Raw genomic sequence first — 17213 nt, 5'->3', positions numbered from 1 at the left:
GGGATGTGTGTTTTTTTTAATGTTGTACGCCGCCCTGAGTCCTTTTGGAGAAGGGCAGCATATAAATACCAACAAACAAACAAACAAACAAACAAACAAACAAACAAACCTAATCCAAAACAGACAAGCTGCTATCCAACCCAAAATCACCACCACAATAAAGGGGTTGCATTAGGGCAGTGAAGGCCGAACTTTTTCGGCACCGAGTACCCAAACCGGAATGCGCGTGCATGTGTGCGCGCCAGAGCACCAGGAACCCGAAGATCAGCTGGCCGGCGCATGCATGCCTATTTTTTTTGGCCATTTTGCAGGCCATTGGCCATTTTCTGGGCCATTTTCAGGCCTGAAAATGGCCCCAAAACAGCCTCTTTTGGGCTGGTTTTGGGGCTATTTTCTGGCTATTTCCAAACCAGCTGGCCGGCATGCATATATGTGCCAGAAACCATAAGAACAGCTGCCGATGGCATGGATGCCCACAGAGAGGGCTCTGCGTGCCCCCTGTGGCACACGTGCCATAGGTTTGCCATCACGGCATTAGGATCTCCCGGATAAAAGGAATGTGTTTATGTCCAGATTTCTGCGTTCCTTCCTTGGAGTCTTGCATCAACTTTGATGGTTGCAAAGAAAACCCTCTTAAGAGTTTTGTTTCCCTGTTGTAACTTGGCTTCGTTTTTTCTCCTTTCCAGGTAAAATGTGACCATTATTGGCCTTTTGCCAAAGAGCCAGTCCTTTATGGGGACATCACAGTGGAGATGCTTTCAGAAGAAGAACAAGCTGACTGGGTGTTCAGGAACTTCAGAATCAGCTATGTAGGTCAATATATGTATATAGTGTCATGCAGCTTTTAATGGGTAGGAAATCTGCTCCATTAATACCTTTCAGAACTTAATTTTAAATCCCCTGTACAGGTAGAGTTCTCGACTTACAACCATTCATTTAGTGACTGCTCAAAGTTACCGTGGCACCCAAAAAAAAAGTGACTTATGATGAGTCCTCCACTTGCGACCATTGCAGCATCCCCACAGTCACGTGATTAGAATTCGGACGCTTAGCAACCAGTATGTATTTACAATGGTTGTAATGCCCCAGGAGGTCACGCGATCCCCATTTGCGACCTTCCCAGTGAGCTTCTGACAAACAAAATCAAGGGGGGAAACCAGATTTGATTAATGGTCACAGGATTCACTTAGCAACCGTGGCAAAAAGGTTGCAAAATGAGGTACAACTCGCTTTAATAATTGAAATCCTGGTCCCAATTGTGGTCTTACCCCAAGGACTCTCCTTAATTCCTGGTTGCTTCTCTCCTTGATTAGTTCCCATCCATTGTTTTTTGTCCTGTCCTCTGGTGCTTTGATAAATACGTTGTCCCCTTCCTCTTTGGGGCAACCTCTCAAATACTAGGATTATTTCCTATTATTTCCCCCCCTCTCCCCCACAGTCCTTCTTTTCTCTAGACTAGCAAACACAAAACCTGCGACAGTTCTTCATACGTTTTAGTCTCCTGGCTAAAAAAAACAAACCACATTTATTAATTAGCCAGCAACTTTATCTAAATGAGATGGGCGGCCAACAAGTCTAATATGTAAATAAAATTAATAGATAATCTCCCTTGCACAATAGAAAGTTAGACTATTCCTATCCAGCTCTATGCTTGAATTATTTTAACCTGTGTAAGAGAGCAGGTCACGGGCGATGGTCTGATGTTATTCTGAAACCTTTCTGTTTTTTTCCTTCCACTCAGGCAGATGAAGTGCAGGATGTGATGCATTTTAATTACACCTCTTGGCCTGACCATGGGGTTCCTCCCACCAACGCAGCAGAAAGCATTTTGCACTTTGTACAGATGGTCAGGCAGCAGGCAACGAAAAGCAAGGGGCCCATGATAGTACACTGCAGGTACGTTTTTTGGCCGCTGGATGTGGAAGATGTGGACATAACATACCCAAAAGAATAATGGTGTGTTGCTTCCTGCGCAGTGCCAAAGATGTGCTTTTTTGTTGTTGTTGTTGTTGCAGTGAAGGGGAATGAGAAGGGCTATATATTTTCTCTGCCAGCTTAGATGTTGCATTTTGTTTGATAGAGAATTCACTGAAGTCTCCATCTTGTTGGTCAAAAGGCTGTTTCTGTCCCTTTTAAGATGCTTCGATTGGAGAGTGATGTCTCTTGCCACCTCAGTTCTTCCTACATTACCAGTGCTTCATTTTAGGGGTGCCGTTATGTATAGCTCCTTATTTTGGGAGAAATTGTGGCAATCTTTTCACTATTCTGAAAATCCCAGAATTTTATTTCTATATGTCTTTATCCACTTCTGTGCTTTCAGGTTAAACTTAAGTCTGTAAGCTCCATTTGAGTAGAAAAATAGATTTCTGCCTCCTCCTCCTCCTCCTCCTCCTCCTCCTCCTCCTCCTCCTCCTCCTCCTCCTCCTCCTCCTCCTCCTTCTCCTTTTCTTCCTCCTGAAAATACAGTAATCCAGCACAGTCTGTTTTAATTATTATTATCCTATACAGTCCATCAGTGTGTGAATATCATTTCCCCCAGTTTTATTCGTTTCAATAAAACAGTTGTCCTCATGAGACTCTGAAGGTCAGGTTAACTTACAAAGTTCAGAAATGAAACGGTTCCTGCCCATTGACCTATAGATGAAAATACACTCTTATTGCCAAAAGTATTCGCTCACCCATCCACATAATCGGAAGCAGTTGTGAGCAAATACTTTTGGCAATAGAGTTTATATGATCCAGTCAGGAAAGAGATTGGGTGAGAGGAAGAAACCCACTAATTCATACATGCCATGTTCGATGAAAGTCTAGTAGCTCATGGATTTAACTCTTAAGACTTAAATGCTGCCAAAGCCCTCCTTCAGATGGTGTTGAATTGCAGTAGAAGGTTGGATGAGCAATGTAAAATCAAACCTATCATGGATTTGGGAAATGGTTGTCAGAATATGTTGAACAGCAGCATGGACTGGAGTTTATCTTTTTCTGCTCCAAAACTTGCAGAAAACCATGAGGGAATTGCACATGGAACCTACAAATTTGGAAGTCAAACCAAGCAGATGTGTTCTTTTCCCCAGACCTGGTGGGAAATGGAAGAGAGGCCCAATCATCACATTCTTAGAGGCATGGCCAGACCCCATCCTTAATCATGACACTATCAAACGAAGAGTTTTCTCCCTCTGTTGTATATTATTAGGAGAAATGCTTTAAAAATCATTAGCACTTCCATGTTTAGGTTTTCCCAATATACACCAAAGAATATGTTGTAATAGTAACAAACATTAGATGGTGGGATATATGGTATGCTGTGATGATAGATATTTACCATATTTTTCAGAGTATAAAGCACCTTTTTTCCTCAAAAAAAGAGGCTGGAAATCTTATACACTGAATACAGCATTTTTTGCCTCCCCCACCCCCGCCCCCTTCACCAAAATAGCCGTATGTAGCCTTTAGGAGGCTTTCAGGGTGCTCCTGGGGGCTGGGGAGGGCAGAAATGAGCGAAAAAGGGGCCATTTTTTTGCTCAATTTTGCTCCCCCCCCCCCCCGCCACCAGGAGCACTCTATAAGCCCCCTAAAGGCTGTGCATGCCCTTTTTTGACAAAAAATTGGTTGTTTTTTGCTCATTTTTGGTGGCCCACCCTTCAGGAGCATTCTACAAGCCTCCTAAAAGCTATTCATGCCCTTTTTTTGAAACAAAAACCAGGCCCATTTTTGCAAACAACAGGCCATTTTTGGGAGGTCTGCAGAATGCAAAAACTTTTTTTTTTATTTGCCTCTTCAAAATCTTGGTGCGTCTTATACTCCGAAAAATATAGTATGTGTTGTTTCTCCATGTCATACAATATACTTGGGTGCCTGCATAATTCTGTATTTATTTATTTGTTTGTTTGTTTATCTTCTCATGTTTATATTAGAGGTGGAGACCCTTTGAGAACTTTATGTGACACAATTTCATTTTAATGTATGCCAATTAGTGTACATTCAAAGTGACAATATTCTATTCTTATGCAGTTTATAAGATTTCCCAGAACAGAATGCAAAGTAAGCATATTTCTCACCTCAGAAGCAATAGTGTGTAACCTTATGTTTGTTTTGCAGTGCTGGTGTAGGACGAACCGGGACCTTCATAGCATTAGACCGACTTTTACAACACATTCATGATCATGAATTTGTAGATATATTGGGAATGGTGTCCGATATGAGGTCTTATCGGATGTCCATGGTTCAGACAGAGGTATGACTTTTACTTATGCATGTTTCAAATAGCCAGCTTGGTTCATTTATTCGTTTGGGGCTTCCCTTTGGTTCCTGTGAAACATATACTGCATTTTTCGGAATATAAAGACGCACCTTTTCCCCCCAAAAAAGAGGGTGAAAAATCTGTGTGTATCTTATACACTGAATACAGCATTTGGGGGCTCCTAAAACCCTGCCCCCTTCCCAAGAATGGACGTGCAGAGAGTTTGGGAGGCCTGCAAAGTGCTCCTGGGAGCTGGGGAGGGCAAAAGCAACTGAAAAATGGGCCATTTTTTGCTCATTTTTGGCCCCCAGCCCCCAGGAGCACTCTACAAGTCTCCTAAAGGCTATGCATGTCCCCTTTTTTTGCAAAAAATGGGCCCATTTTAGCAAAAAAAAGGGCTATTTTTTGCTCATTTCCCCCCCCCCCCAGCCCCCAGGAGCACTTTGCAAGCCTCTCAAACTCTGCATGCCGCGTTTTTCACAAAAAAACGAAGCGTGCAGAGGGTTTGGGAGGCCTGCAGAGTGCAAAACCTTTTTTAAAAAATTTACTTTAAAATCTTGGTGCATCTTATACTCTGATGCATCTTATATTTCGAAAAATATGGTAGGCCTTCATCTTGCAGTGGATAGACAATGGTTAGAATGATGACTAGAAAGTATAGACTATTGAACATCACACTATAGAAGAAGTAACTGGCATAAATGGGAAGAACTGAAACCAGGAGGAGAGGATAAAACAGCTGCGCCTACAAAGGGTGAACATCTGTGAGAGTGCAAACGTAGCATCACCACTATCCTTTTGTGCCTATTTATTTATTAGATTTATCCCAACTTTCATTCAGGAGTTCAAAGCAATGTACACAGAGCTCTTTCTGCCTCAACAATCTTGTGTAGTGGGTCAGGCTGAGAGAAAAGAGCCTCAATCAGGCAGTGGGAAGGGATGTAGGCTGAGTCTTGGGAATTGTTGTGGCCCGCCAGGAGCTGGCGGCAGACTCAGTCAGTGAGGAGGTTGGGGAGGAACATGGGCCAATCCATGGAGTCTGGGGAAGGCTCTGACGAGGGCTCTGCATCGGAGGCAGAGATGGGGCCAGGGCCGTCTGACAGTTATCAGATACTTTTGGAGTCGGAGATAAGTGGGGCAGAAGAACAACTGGAGCCTGCGCAGAGCTGTCAGGAGAAGGGAACAATTAAGGAACAAGGGTTTACTCGGGAATAAAGGCACAAGTGGACACTGAATGGCCCCTCCCATAGGGAATAAATAGCAGGAAAAGGGGAGTGGTGTTTGCCGGAGACAATTAGTTCGTTTATTAGTGTGAAGATTTGCTTATCTGAGTTAGGGCCGCAAAGAGACTCCTTGCCATTTTGCAGCATTGCGACTGGAAGCTCGGGCTGGCACCTATCCAAGGACTGATAAGGTCTGTTGTTGCAGTTCACCCTTGAAAGGCTTATTGCTGGGACGTTTCTCTGTGTGTATACTAGGAATTCACATTAGCCAAATAAAATGGGTTTTTTGGGGGGGACAAGGAGTCCGTTTCATGATTTTATGAAGCCTTGGTCAGAACAGGAATGCAGACGGAAGGAGTGAACCGTTAAGGAGTGAACTTTTAGGAAAGATCTTTCAGTCCTAAGAAAGAGGGTAACATGAGAAAAAAAGCCCAATCCCCCCACCTTGATTTGGTATAATAAGAGGTAAAAGATGGTGCAGAAGGAAACGCTGGCAGACTTTCAAGGTTCTGTTATTCTATCCTGCAACTATAAAAACCATGGTAGGAACCATGCCCTGTTTCTGTCTCAAAGGGTTAACGTGCAAAGACCGTTCACTACTGAGGTGGGCTTGGGCCATATCTCTCTGTGTGCATGTCAGTGATGGGTTACAACCGGTACGCCCTGGTACAGGCATACCGGTGTCTGCCGGGAGCACCGGGTACCATTCCGGTACGGTGCCCCGGAGGGCCCACCCACCTACCCGCGCTCCTTATCAGTATTTGAGCTCTTTGGCGCTTCTGCACACGGAGAGCTACACCAAGCAGCTGGAGCTTCGCGGAGCATTGCAGGAGGTAAGGACGCATCTGCGCGCGTTCATGTGGAGGATGCCAGGCTCCGTTGCACCGTACCAGTTGCAACGGGATCCAGAACCCACCACCGGTGCATGTCCAGACAGACCAGAGGTGGGTTCCCGCTGGTTCAGACCGGTTCGGCCAAACCAGTAGTGATTTGGCAGCCTGGGTTGCTGGAACTGGCAGCGACCCAGGTGTGCCACGCCCCTGAATTGGTTCTCTTATGGGGCCGCCATCTTGATTTTTGGTTCTGTGCATGCATGCGCAGAACAATTGTAATTGCAGAAATTAATTTTTTCCCCTTTTTTAACATTGTGAGCATGCGCAGACTTATTTTTGTGCAAATGCGCACACGTGCAGAGCACACGTCTGGTGCGCGCGCGAGTGAAGTGAGCATGCATGCACAAAACTTTTCCATGCACCGAATTGGCCATAATGCCTGGAACAACCTACCCCTGAGACAGACAGACAGTTCAGATACACTGAATCTGCAGCCAGCTCCTGGACCTGCTGTTTTGTATGTGCAGTTCTTTTCATGTATTATTTTCGGAGGGAGAATTCAAACATGACTCCCCCCCCCCCCAAACTACAATCTGAGATGGTACAGTCCAGCAGCAATTTTACATTGCTATTTGCATCGTAATCCAAGTGGTTTTTTTTTTAAAAAAAGAAAGAATCGTACTACCGTTTTTAAAATAGAAATACAGAGGTAACAATATACAGACCGACTAAGTGCAAATTAATTTTTGTTTAGTTACAAAACCATCAAGCATAAAAAAAAACAGTCGCACAAACAAATAGGAAAAAAAACAGTAAACAGGAACATGCTAAATTGATGTATATCCGTTAACGTATTCATAACATTGTATTAAGTTAGGCATAAAATTGTTCATTCTTGTAAAATGTTACAAAATCTAGAGGAGAAGCAAATGTATTGTGTTGTTTTTGGATTACTAGAAAAAAGCCTTTTCAAAAAAAAAAAAAGGGAAGCTTTCCTTAAATCCAGCATTTCATGTGGGATAATCGTACTTTCCCACTTCTCCAAAATAATTCTCTTGGCTGTTCCTTATTATGCATCAAAGTCAATGTTACAACCTTGAAGGTCAGGGCTGATGCTGGTCCTTTTAGATACCTTCATTTTCCATTTGCTTGTTGAGTTGCTTTCGATTAACCTTTCTTCCAAAATATCCACGGATGAGATATTGCCAACTTTTGTAGGGATACTAAAACCCTGCTGTTTGCCAGCTGGTCAAACCTCCTGTTCTCCATGTTACGTCTTGCCTCCTTCTCTTCTTACACATGACCACAGTAGGGTGCTGTCATGCTTCAGCAAATCAGGTCTGGCTTATTGAATGCCCCAAATGTGGGGCAGCATGCAACCCCAAAAAGCAGGATACAATGTGTTGGATTGCTAGGATCGGAATAGTAGAAGAAGAGTTGTGGAGTTAGAAAGGAATTTAAAAACAGGCTTTATCACAGCTTACAATTTGGGAAGCTGTATTCCCAACACTAGGATGTACAGGTTCACTGTTCCTGAGTTTTGCTTTTTGGATAACCCTTCTGTTTCATGCCCTACTGAATTTGTCTCACATTCCAGCAACAACTCAAAGTCAATTGTTTCCCCGTGTGACAGCTCAATTGCAACGCAGGCAACACAGCCGGTTAGTGCCAGATCACCATTCAGATTTGGGCTGCAAATATTCAGAACCACCAAGTGATGGCAGTAAAGGGTTAACGTATTTCTTGGCTGCCACCTGCTGGTCATCTGCATTTTTTCTAGTCGAGATATGGTAGCTCTAGAGCTAGAATAACACAAAATGGGAAAAGGTGGCAGATAACCTTTTGGGTACCAGGGATCAATTCCATGGAAAGAGATTTTTCCGTGGACTGGACGGGGCTGGATTTCGTGCAGCTGAGGCTCTGCTTGTTTGCGGGGCCCTGTTGCTGGCATGCCACGGACTGGTGTTAGTCCACAGACTGTGGGTTGGAGACCCCTGTTCTAACCTCTTCATCCATTTATTCATGCATATAGTGCATGCATTCTCATATCCAGAACCAGCTGTGAAAACGCATCTGTTTGGCCGCTAGATGTCACTTTTCCTTTATGGAGCAAATTTAAAGGAGCTCTTCTGAATTCATTTCAATATAACCCTGCAAAGCAAACATCATTCTTTTTCCACCTGGTTTCAGGTTTCTTTATACAGTGGAAAATTAATCCTCCTGATTCACCACGTGACCCATAAGCCTCCTTGAGGAAACAGAAGCAAATGTTGTAAGCTCATGAACAGTAGATGGGCGCTTTGAAGGATGTTTTTTTGAAGTTCCCCCAAAACTGTAATACCTAAATGGTCCTGCAAATCTTGCAATGCTGGCTGGGGTATTCTGGGAGTTGAAGTCTACCCAGGGGTGAAATCTACTTACCTTAGCTAACGGTCAGGGGTGGATTCCTGCCAGTTCTATCCTCTTCTATAGAAGAGGTTCCACAAATCTATCGTGCCATTTAGAACTGGTTCCAGCTCCCTCTCCCTGCCCGTCCGGACATCATCAAGATGAAGAGCGAGAGGAGGAATTCTGGGAGTTGAAGTCCACAAGTCTTAAAGCTGTCAAGTTTCAACACCCCTGGGGTTTTTTTCCTAAAGGGTTAGGGGTGCAAGGGTCTTGTAACTTGACAGCTTTAAAACTTGCGTGCTTCAAATGCCAGAGTTTCTGAGCCAACATTTTGGCTGCTAAGCAAGAGCGTTGTTAAGTGAGTTTCACCACATTTTACAACTTGGCCACGCCCACCCAGTCATATGGCTGGCAAGCCACTCCCACCCAGTCACATGGCCGGCAAGCTACTCCCACAAAGCAGGCCACAACTACAGAAGATGTTCTAAAAAGTTTTGAAACCCACCACTGCTACCGGTTCACTAATGTGAGCATGCACAGAGCATAAAAAATGGACATGATGATGTCCAGGTGGGTGGGCAGAGCCTGCTATTGATCTTTCTTAATGTCAGGCATGCCTCCCTCAATAACCAAGAAAGAAAACTCCTAACTCCCTTGTTTGTGGAATTAAAATACTTTTACTGGTTATGAAAAGATAGCAGCAAAAGTAAAGCAAGATCTGAGCCAGGAAGGCGCGAACAAATACATACCAAATGATAACCCAGCCCCCTCCCTCTAACGACCCCACCCCAGTGTCCAATCTGCAACTCCCTTATGTATCATGTGGGGTGCATCTCCAAAAGGCACCATCATGTTGGTATGCCTTGACCAAGTCCAAACTCCGGCCACCAGCATGCGCAGAAAATGGTGAGAAGAAAACTCCCTTTTCCATTCACTCCTGTACCATTTAGACCCATCCTAAAAAGCAATACCCCCACCCTCCCCGTTTCTTATGGCAGCCGATAGTAAGTAAGCGAAGCAGAGGCTGACAACGGCTGCAAAGTTAAGCAAACAGCGAGGAGGGGTGGGATCTGCTGTGCCACACGATTTAAGATTAGCTTCAAAGCTAATATAAATCGTGCGTCACAGCTGATCGTCGGAAATACCAGTTCACCAGAATTGGTAGCATATTTTTTTTACTACCCGTTCGGGCGAACTGGTAGCATTTCACCCGAGTCAACCTATGTTTAAATGTCTATAGTTGAGAAATGCTGGTTTACAAAAACAAAAAATAAAAAATTAAAGGGATCAGAGCATTCATGAAATCATAAAAGTCATGTTCCGATCTGAATTTTGGAGGGAATAAAGCCAATATTTTTTGGCTTTGGTTTTGGTGCTGACAATCCTAGGAAAACAGATGACAAATCTTAGAATAAAGCTGGCTAAAGGACAGCGGCCCAAACGGATTGGGAAGCAGGGGACCTATCATAAATATATACTGTATGGGTGACTGGAGGTGTTCTGGTTCTATCTCTCTCTACAGGAACAATACATTTTTATCCACCAGTGTGTGCAACTGATGTGGCTAAAGAAGAAACAGCAGTTTTGCATTAGCGATGTCATATATGAGAATGTCAGCAAGTCATAATTCCAAGTCACAGGTGGTAAGTTGAGAACCTTTACTTGGCTGGTTGTGTTCCCATGGACTCAGGCTTGTTGCTTAGGCAAAGGCCACTTAGGCAGCCATACATAGGACTGCGAGGCCTTTATATACCGTTCTGGGCTTGTGCAGTAAAGCTCCATAAACTAACCTTAGCTACAGGCTGCCCTTTACAGAATAGCGGAGTTGGAAGGAATCTTGAAGGTCATCTAGTCCAACCCCCTTCGTGAGCAAGAAACCCTATACCATTTCAGACAAATAAATGTCCAGTCTCTTCTTAAAAGTCTCCAGTGATGGAGCACCCCACAACTTCTGAAAGCAAGCTGTCCCATTGGTTAATTCTCCTTGCTGTTAGGAAGTTTCTCCTTAATTATAGATTGCTTCTCTTCTTCTTTTTATTTTATTAAATTTTTTATTTTATTTTAATACCAACAGTCCATCTTCCATTAAACAGTGTGTCCTCTGGGTACAAATGTTTTGTGTAACAACAGTTAGAATTTACAATCATGTTCATTATTTAATCTATTCTTAGCTTAATACCAATATCTTAAATATCTAATACTATAACAATCCTCTTCTTGATTTGTTTAACTCTATACATACATTTTCTATATTTTATTCATCTACTTTTATTTCTAATTCTTATATTTATTCTTTAACCACCGATAAAATGATCCCCATATAGTATAATAATCCATTTGTTCTTTCTCTTTAATTCCCAGTGTTAATCTGTTCGTTTCTGCACATTCTAATATTTTCCTAATCCCATTCTCCTCTGTGGGAATCTCTTCACTTTTCCCAGTTTTGTGCAAATACAATTCTAGCTGCGGTTATTGCAATGGATAATCATATATACATTTTCTTTGCTATAATTTTCTGGTAAAATCTCCAACAGGAATATTTCAGATTTCAAGTCAATATGTTGTTGTATCGTCTTTTCCAACCACGTATGTATTTTTGTCTAGTATTTTTTGACTTCTACACATGTCCACCACATATCATACTACGAGCCAGGTGTCTGATGAAATTTCCAACTTTTAACTGATTGATCTTTAAACATCTTTGCCAATCTTGCCGGTAGCAGATGCCATCTATAAAACATCTTCTACAAAAGGTTGCTTCTCTCTTTGATTAGTTTCCATCCGTTGATTCTTGTCCTGCTCTCAGGTGCTTTGGAGAATAGCTTGACTCCCTCTTCTTTGTGACAACCCCTGAGATATTGGAACACTGCTATCATGTCTCCCCTAGTCCTTCTTTCTCTTAAGCTAGACATACCTAGTTCCTGCAACCGTTCTTCATATGTTTTAGTCTCCAGTCCCCTAATCATCTTTGTTGCTCTTCTCTGCACTCTTTTCAGAGTTTCTACTTTTTTAAAAAAATGATCAAAATTGGATGCAGCATTCTAAGTGTGGTCTTACTAAAGTTTATAAAGCAGTACTAATACTTCACAGATCTTGCTCTTATCCTTCTGTTTAATACAGCCTACGATTGCATTGCCTTTTTTGGCTGTTGCCACACTCTGCTATGACCTAGCAGAGACCAGAAACCTGCATCAAGGCAGCCTGCTTCACTCCATCCCCCCCCCACACACACACACAAAAAAGCTATATACAATGATATATTTATATTATTACATTTCTTAGGGGCACAACAGCTAATCTATTAAAAATCTTCCAGTAAGTGAGAGAAAACATTTGCACAGCAACAGCAGTGAACATTGCTAAAAAAGAAAGTGTTAACACAGTACATTGTCGATTTGCATTTGTTAATGAGCAGCCAAATTAACCACAAAGCAATTTCCTGAAATGTTTAAGGACCATTAAAAAGCTCTGGGTATTGAAAGACCCTAGCAGAGATGGCTCCTTTCCATGATGGTCACCACCAGAGGGAGCCATAGGATGGACAAGCATATAAAGGTCCACCTGAATGGACTTTCATTCAGTTGTGAATTAAAGAGCTTAATATAATACAATAGCAGAGTTGGAAGGGACCTTGGAGGTCTTCTAGTCCAACCCCCTGCTTAGGCAGGAAACCCTACACCACTTCAGACAAATGGTTATCCAATATCTTAAAAACCTCCAGTGTTGGAGCATTCACAACTTCTGGAGGCAAGTTGTTCCACTGATTAATTGTTCTGACTGGCAGGAAATTTCTCCTTAGCTCTAAGTTGTTTCTCTCCTTGATTAGTTTCCATCCATTGCTTCTTGTTCTACCCTCAGGTGCTTTGGAGAATAGTTTGACTCCCTTTTCTTAGTGGCAGCCCCCGAGATATTGGAATATTGCTATCATGTCTCCCCTAGTCCTTCTTTTCATTAAGCTAAACATACCCAGTTCCTGCAACCGTTCTTCATATGTTTTAGTCTCCAGTCCCCTAATCATCTTTGTTGCTCTTCTCTGCACTCTTTCTAGAGTCTCCACATCTTTTTTACATCGTGGCGACCAGAACTGAATGCTGTATTCCAAGTGTGGCCTTCCCAAGGCCTTATAAAGTGGTATTAACACTTCAGGTGATCTTGATTCTATCCCTCTGCTTATGCAGCCTAGAACTGTGTTGGCTTTTTTGGCCTACATATGAAATAAATAAATACTTCCCAAAGGCCAGGTTGGAAAGTTACAACTTAATCCTGTTTCTTTAAAATGGTGGAAAAGCGATCCCACCCAATTTTCTTGTCTATTCGTCTTTTATCAATCGATTGATTGATGGGACATGTATCCTTCATTTCATTCAAGAACTCAAAGTGGCATACACGCACGATATATGTTGTAGAGCGCCAGTTAGAATTATTGAAGCTTCCTTCCTCCTAAAAGTCATCCAGCTTTTCAGGGCTACTGAAAGTGATTGAACCCCCCCAGGGCCGTTTTGTCTCCTAAAGACTTGTATGTTTCTGCAAAACGAAAACAAATAAAAGAGAGAGGGATCCAATCAGAAAGCATTTGGTGTCAAATAAATGGCAATAAAAAAACACATGGTACGGTGCAATAATTCGTATAAATATAACTAATCTAATCGTACAACACAATGCAGTCAGTGAAGACAAAGAATGGGAGAATAAAGGATCTACCTAGATCAGGTTATGCAAAGATGGGCATATGTAGCTTGAGAGTATGTAATATGCAAATAGTTTTGTGTATTTAAAAGATTAAAATCTGACTGCATTCAGAATCAGAGCTTTCTTCCATACATTTGTAAAACTCTAGCAGCAACAGGATTGCTGAGTGAAAATTTACTTTCAGAAAAAAAGAATATATGTAAAGGCCTCTATGTGCAGCATTCATACATTTTGACTACATCAAAGGATACTTTGGGTTCAAGACTCTTTTACAAAAGTGTTGGTTTATTTAAGGCAATGTTTGGCAATCTTGGCAACTTAAATGTGTGTGGACTTCAATTCCCAGAATTCCGTAGACAGTATGCCCTGTCTGGGGAATTCTGGGAATTCAAATCCACACCTTCTTTAAGTTGACAAGGTTGAGAAATACTGATTTTTAGGAATGAACCTGCTAAAATATAACTAATCAGCTGAGAATGTTTTCACCGAATTGTATCATTGTTTAATAACAACAGGTTGGTGAACTATCAACATTAGAGTTATGAAGGTATTGCTGTTCTTCCAAAAGGGGGCCAAATTATTACTATTATTTCATATTTTTCTTTCTCTTCCTTGCAGATGAAGCTGTGAAAGCTGCATCCATCTTCCTCGGCTTCAGATTTTAATTCTCTCCCTCTTCTTTTTGGTTTTTGTTAACTGCTTTCCGATTTGCCATGGACAAGAGCTGCTTTGCAGTACATGGACAAATGAAAAAAAAAAAGTATATTTTACATCCAGAAGTTCTGGGGAAACATAGCCTTAAGGAACCTGCAGTGTCTTGTTTGGACTCTTGGATCAATTTTTTAAAAGTTAATAACAGGACCAAATTCAACTCGGGGTGGCACCTCAAAGGGACAATCTAATAATGTGCATAAATGTAACATGCTCTGGATCATTTTCTGTTGTTTCTGAAACAATTTTTAAAAAAATATGTTTTAATTTAATGTGCAGGTTAAACTTAAAGGTTACCGAATGTGCAATATTCCAGATTCAGTCCAAACAGCTGCGAGCTTTCTCCATGTACGTGGATGGAGCAACATGGATTCTTATCAAACACAGGAACAGACAGGGTTAGCATTGAGATATTAACTCATTAGCAAGCAAGGAAGATTGTAGAAGCTGGAAGAAGAGCGGAAACGTTGCTACTGACACAACATCCTCAGCAGGACTCCCCTGCAAGGCGATTCAAGAAAAGAGTACACCCTTTAAAACTGGCCTGGTCCAAAGCTAGAAGTTGGAGGAGCAGATTTCAAGCATTAACTGCAACTTCTTAAAGGGTTAAAGGTCACTGTTGTCTTTTCATGGAGATTTGGGCAGCCCTGAATCAAAGTGTTCTTTTGCCTATTACTGCCAAGTGGGGAAGAGAAATTCCTGTGCACTTAGATTCAGAGGGGAACTATGGATAGCCACAAGGTGCTATGCTAGGTAGGATTCACTTGAGGGATGAGCACCATGGGTGTACTGATTTTTAGTTGTCTTTGCTGCATAGACTTTTTTCCATTTGTTTGGTTCTGTTCACTTCTGTGTAAAAAAAGAAGAAGAAGAAAAATACGATGCTTGTCATTTGGGGTAGAGAGAAAAGGTGCCATGCAGGATGCAACTTAATGGTGCCAACACGCTGAAAAAATGTCATAGGGTACTAACAAGGATTTCTTTTGGCATGCTTGGTTCATGCAAACGATGGCCTCGTTCAAGAGTTACGACCAAGTGCCAGGCTTCAGTTTATTGCAGGGCATAAATTTTCTCCTGGAAAAAAGTTAGTGCGACTAGCTCTGGGGGCTCGCCCTCCCCTTTTCTTTGGTTTGTGTATCAATTCCATGTGTCGTTTTGTTGTGATATGAATGCTATCAGCGAAGGCATTGGTGATGTTTTTGATGTGACCTTCGGCTTTCTGCTTTTTGGTTTAACTTCCATTTCATTGAAAACTTCTAAAACGAGTACTGAGTCTACAGGAAAGAACATTAAACATGCCAAGAAGGGATGTGCTGAATTTATATGACAGAAGCCAATTGATACTTGTGCTGTTTTCCGGGCGCCGTGTTAAAGCATTGGATGAGGATGGAAACGACTGGACTTAAAATCCCTATTTACTCATGAAACATTCGGAATTTAGTTGCATAAGATGATGAGCCACTAGGTTCCTATAGTACCATGATGGTGAACCTATGGCACGCATGCCGGAAGTGGCACACAGAGCCATCTCCCTGGGCACACGAGCCATCGCCCGTTGCTCTTCCAGGTTCTAGTGGTCTTAAATCGTGCGGGAGTGCCGGAAACGGAAAAAGCAGCCACCCGGTGCAAATGCGATGACAGGCAGCTGATCTTCTGGCTTCCGGCATGCACATACGCAACAGCCACCTGGTCTTCCAGTTTCTGGCACACATGCAGGTGCAAAGACCAGCTGGCTGATGCTCATGTGCACTCCGGATACAGAAAAATCATCTTCCTGCCATTCGCATGCACACTGGGCAGCTGCTCTTCTAGTTTCCCGCACATGCATGTGCACCAGCCACCTGATCTTCACACTTACATACGTGCCAGAAACTGGAAGACCATACACACCAGAGGAGCAACCTCCCGGCATGCGCACCGGGCAGCTGCTCTTCCAGTTTCTGGCAGTCAGTGCCGAAAAGGTTCACCAACACTGCCATAGTACCTCTGAAAATTTGCACAAGCTTCCATACACTCTTCAAAATGGTCACAAATTATCGTATACTTCTTGAGAGAAGAGAATATTTGTAGTTCAGGATTGAACTGTGGGGTCCTTAGTGCTCTCTCAGCTTTGTGGTTTTCTTGCAGAGGTTTCATTACCAAGCTCGGTAACATCATCAGTGCTAAAAGGAAGTAGGGCTTGTAATTGTTTTATACACTTCCTTGTCGGTGTCGGAGTGGTTTTGGTGATTTCTTAATGAGGCTCTTGTTTATTCTTAGCTTATTTGTCTACATTGGTAGTTTCTTGATTGGTTTTGTCTATTTACCTTAGCTCCAGAAGAAGAAAAAAACGGGCCTCACGTACAACATAGAGCATAAGGACTGTATCAGTCACTATGTGGGAGAAACAAGCAGAGTGCATCCATGAACACCAACTGGCAATTAGACGACCTGTTGAAAAGTCCCTAATTTCACAGCATGTACAGAATCAACCATGGCTTTAACTGGGAAACTGCGAGCATCGTAGCTCAAGCTAAGTCCAAAAATGGTAGAGAATTCCAGGAAGGTTGGCACTCAGATTAATCAGCCATCGACAGGTGCATAGAGATAAACAACATCTACGTACCGCTCAAAAGAGACAATCAAAAGCTAAAAGGGAAACAAAAAGACCAAAACACCACCGTATTATCAATCAACACCTGAATGAGCAGAAATGAACATCAACACTAGACTAACAATCAATAAACAATACCCCAATCAAGGAACCACCAATGCAGACAAACAAGCTAACAGTAAACAACAGCCCAATCAAGGAACCAACAAGACCACTCCCGCCACATTGACAAAGCAAGTCACTAGCACTGATGGTACCTAGTTTGGGTAATAAAATGACTGCAAGAAAACAAGTTCAGAGAGCACCAAGGACCCCTCATTTCAACCCTCTATAGGCAAGTTATTAGTATATAAAAATAAGACCAGATCCTGTTCCTTTCTAACACCGATGACACTGCCTAGTTTGGTATAATATATTTCCACTACTATTGTTTCCTTCGCCAAGTATATGACGGGAAACTGCTCCCAGCGTAGGGGTTAGCGATACACCTTCAATAGCTCTTGGTGGATTTATCTTCCATGAATTCATCAATCCTT

General features: G+C 42.4%; 1 protein-coding gene across 1 annotated transcript in view; it reads left to right on the top strand.

The window, feature by feature from the left end:
* PTPRO (protein tyrosine phosphatase receptor type O) overlaps positions 1–15473 on the top strand; it is an 85427-nt gene extending 69954 nt beyond the window's left edge. Inside the window, exons 22-26 of the mRNA XM_081956901.1 lie at positions 687–809; positions 1742–1896; positions 4099–4234; positions 10207–10327; positions 13992–15473. Coding sequence (XP_081813027.1) covers positions 687–809; positions 1742–1896; positions 4099–4234; positions 10207–10311 — 519 coding nt within the window. The 3' untranslated portion in view covers positions 10312–10327; positions 13992–15473. The remainder of the gene's footprint in view (positions 1–686; positions 810–1741; positions 1897–4098; positions 4235–10206; positions 10328–13991) is intronic.
* Positions 15474–17213: the final 1740 nt, after the last annotated feature.

The sequence above is a fragment of the Natrix helvetica genome, assembly GCF_964273705.1.
Source record: "Natrix helvetica genome assembly, chromosome: 6".
NCBI classification, from domain to species: Eukaryota; Metazoa; Chordata; class Lepidosauria; order Squamata; family Natricidae; genus Natrix; species Natrix helvetica.
This window is presented reverse-complemented; position numbering and strand designations above follow the sequence as displayed.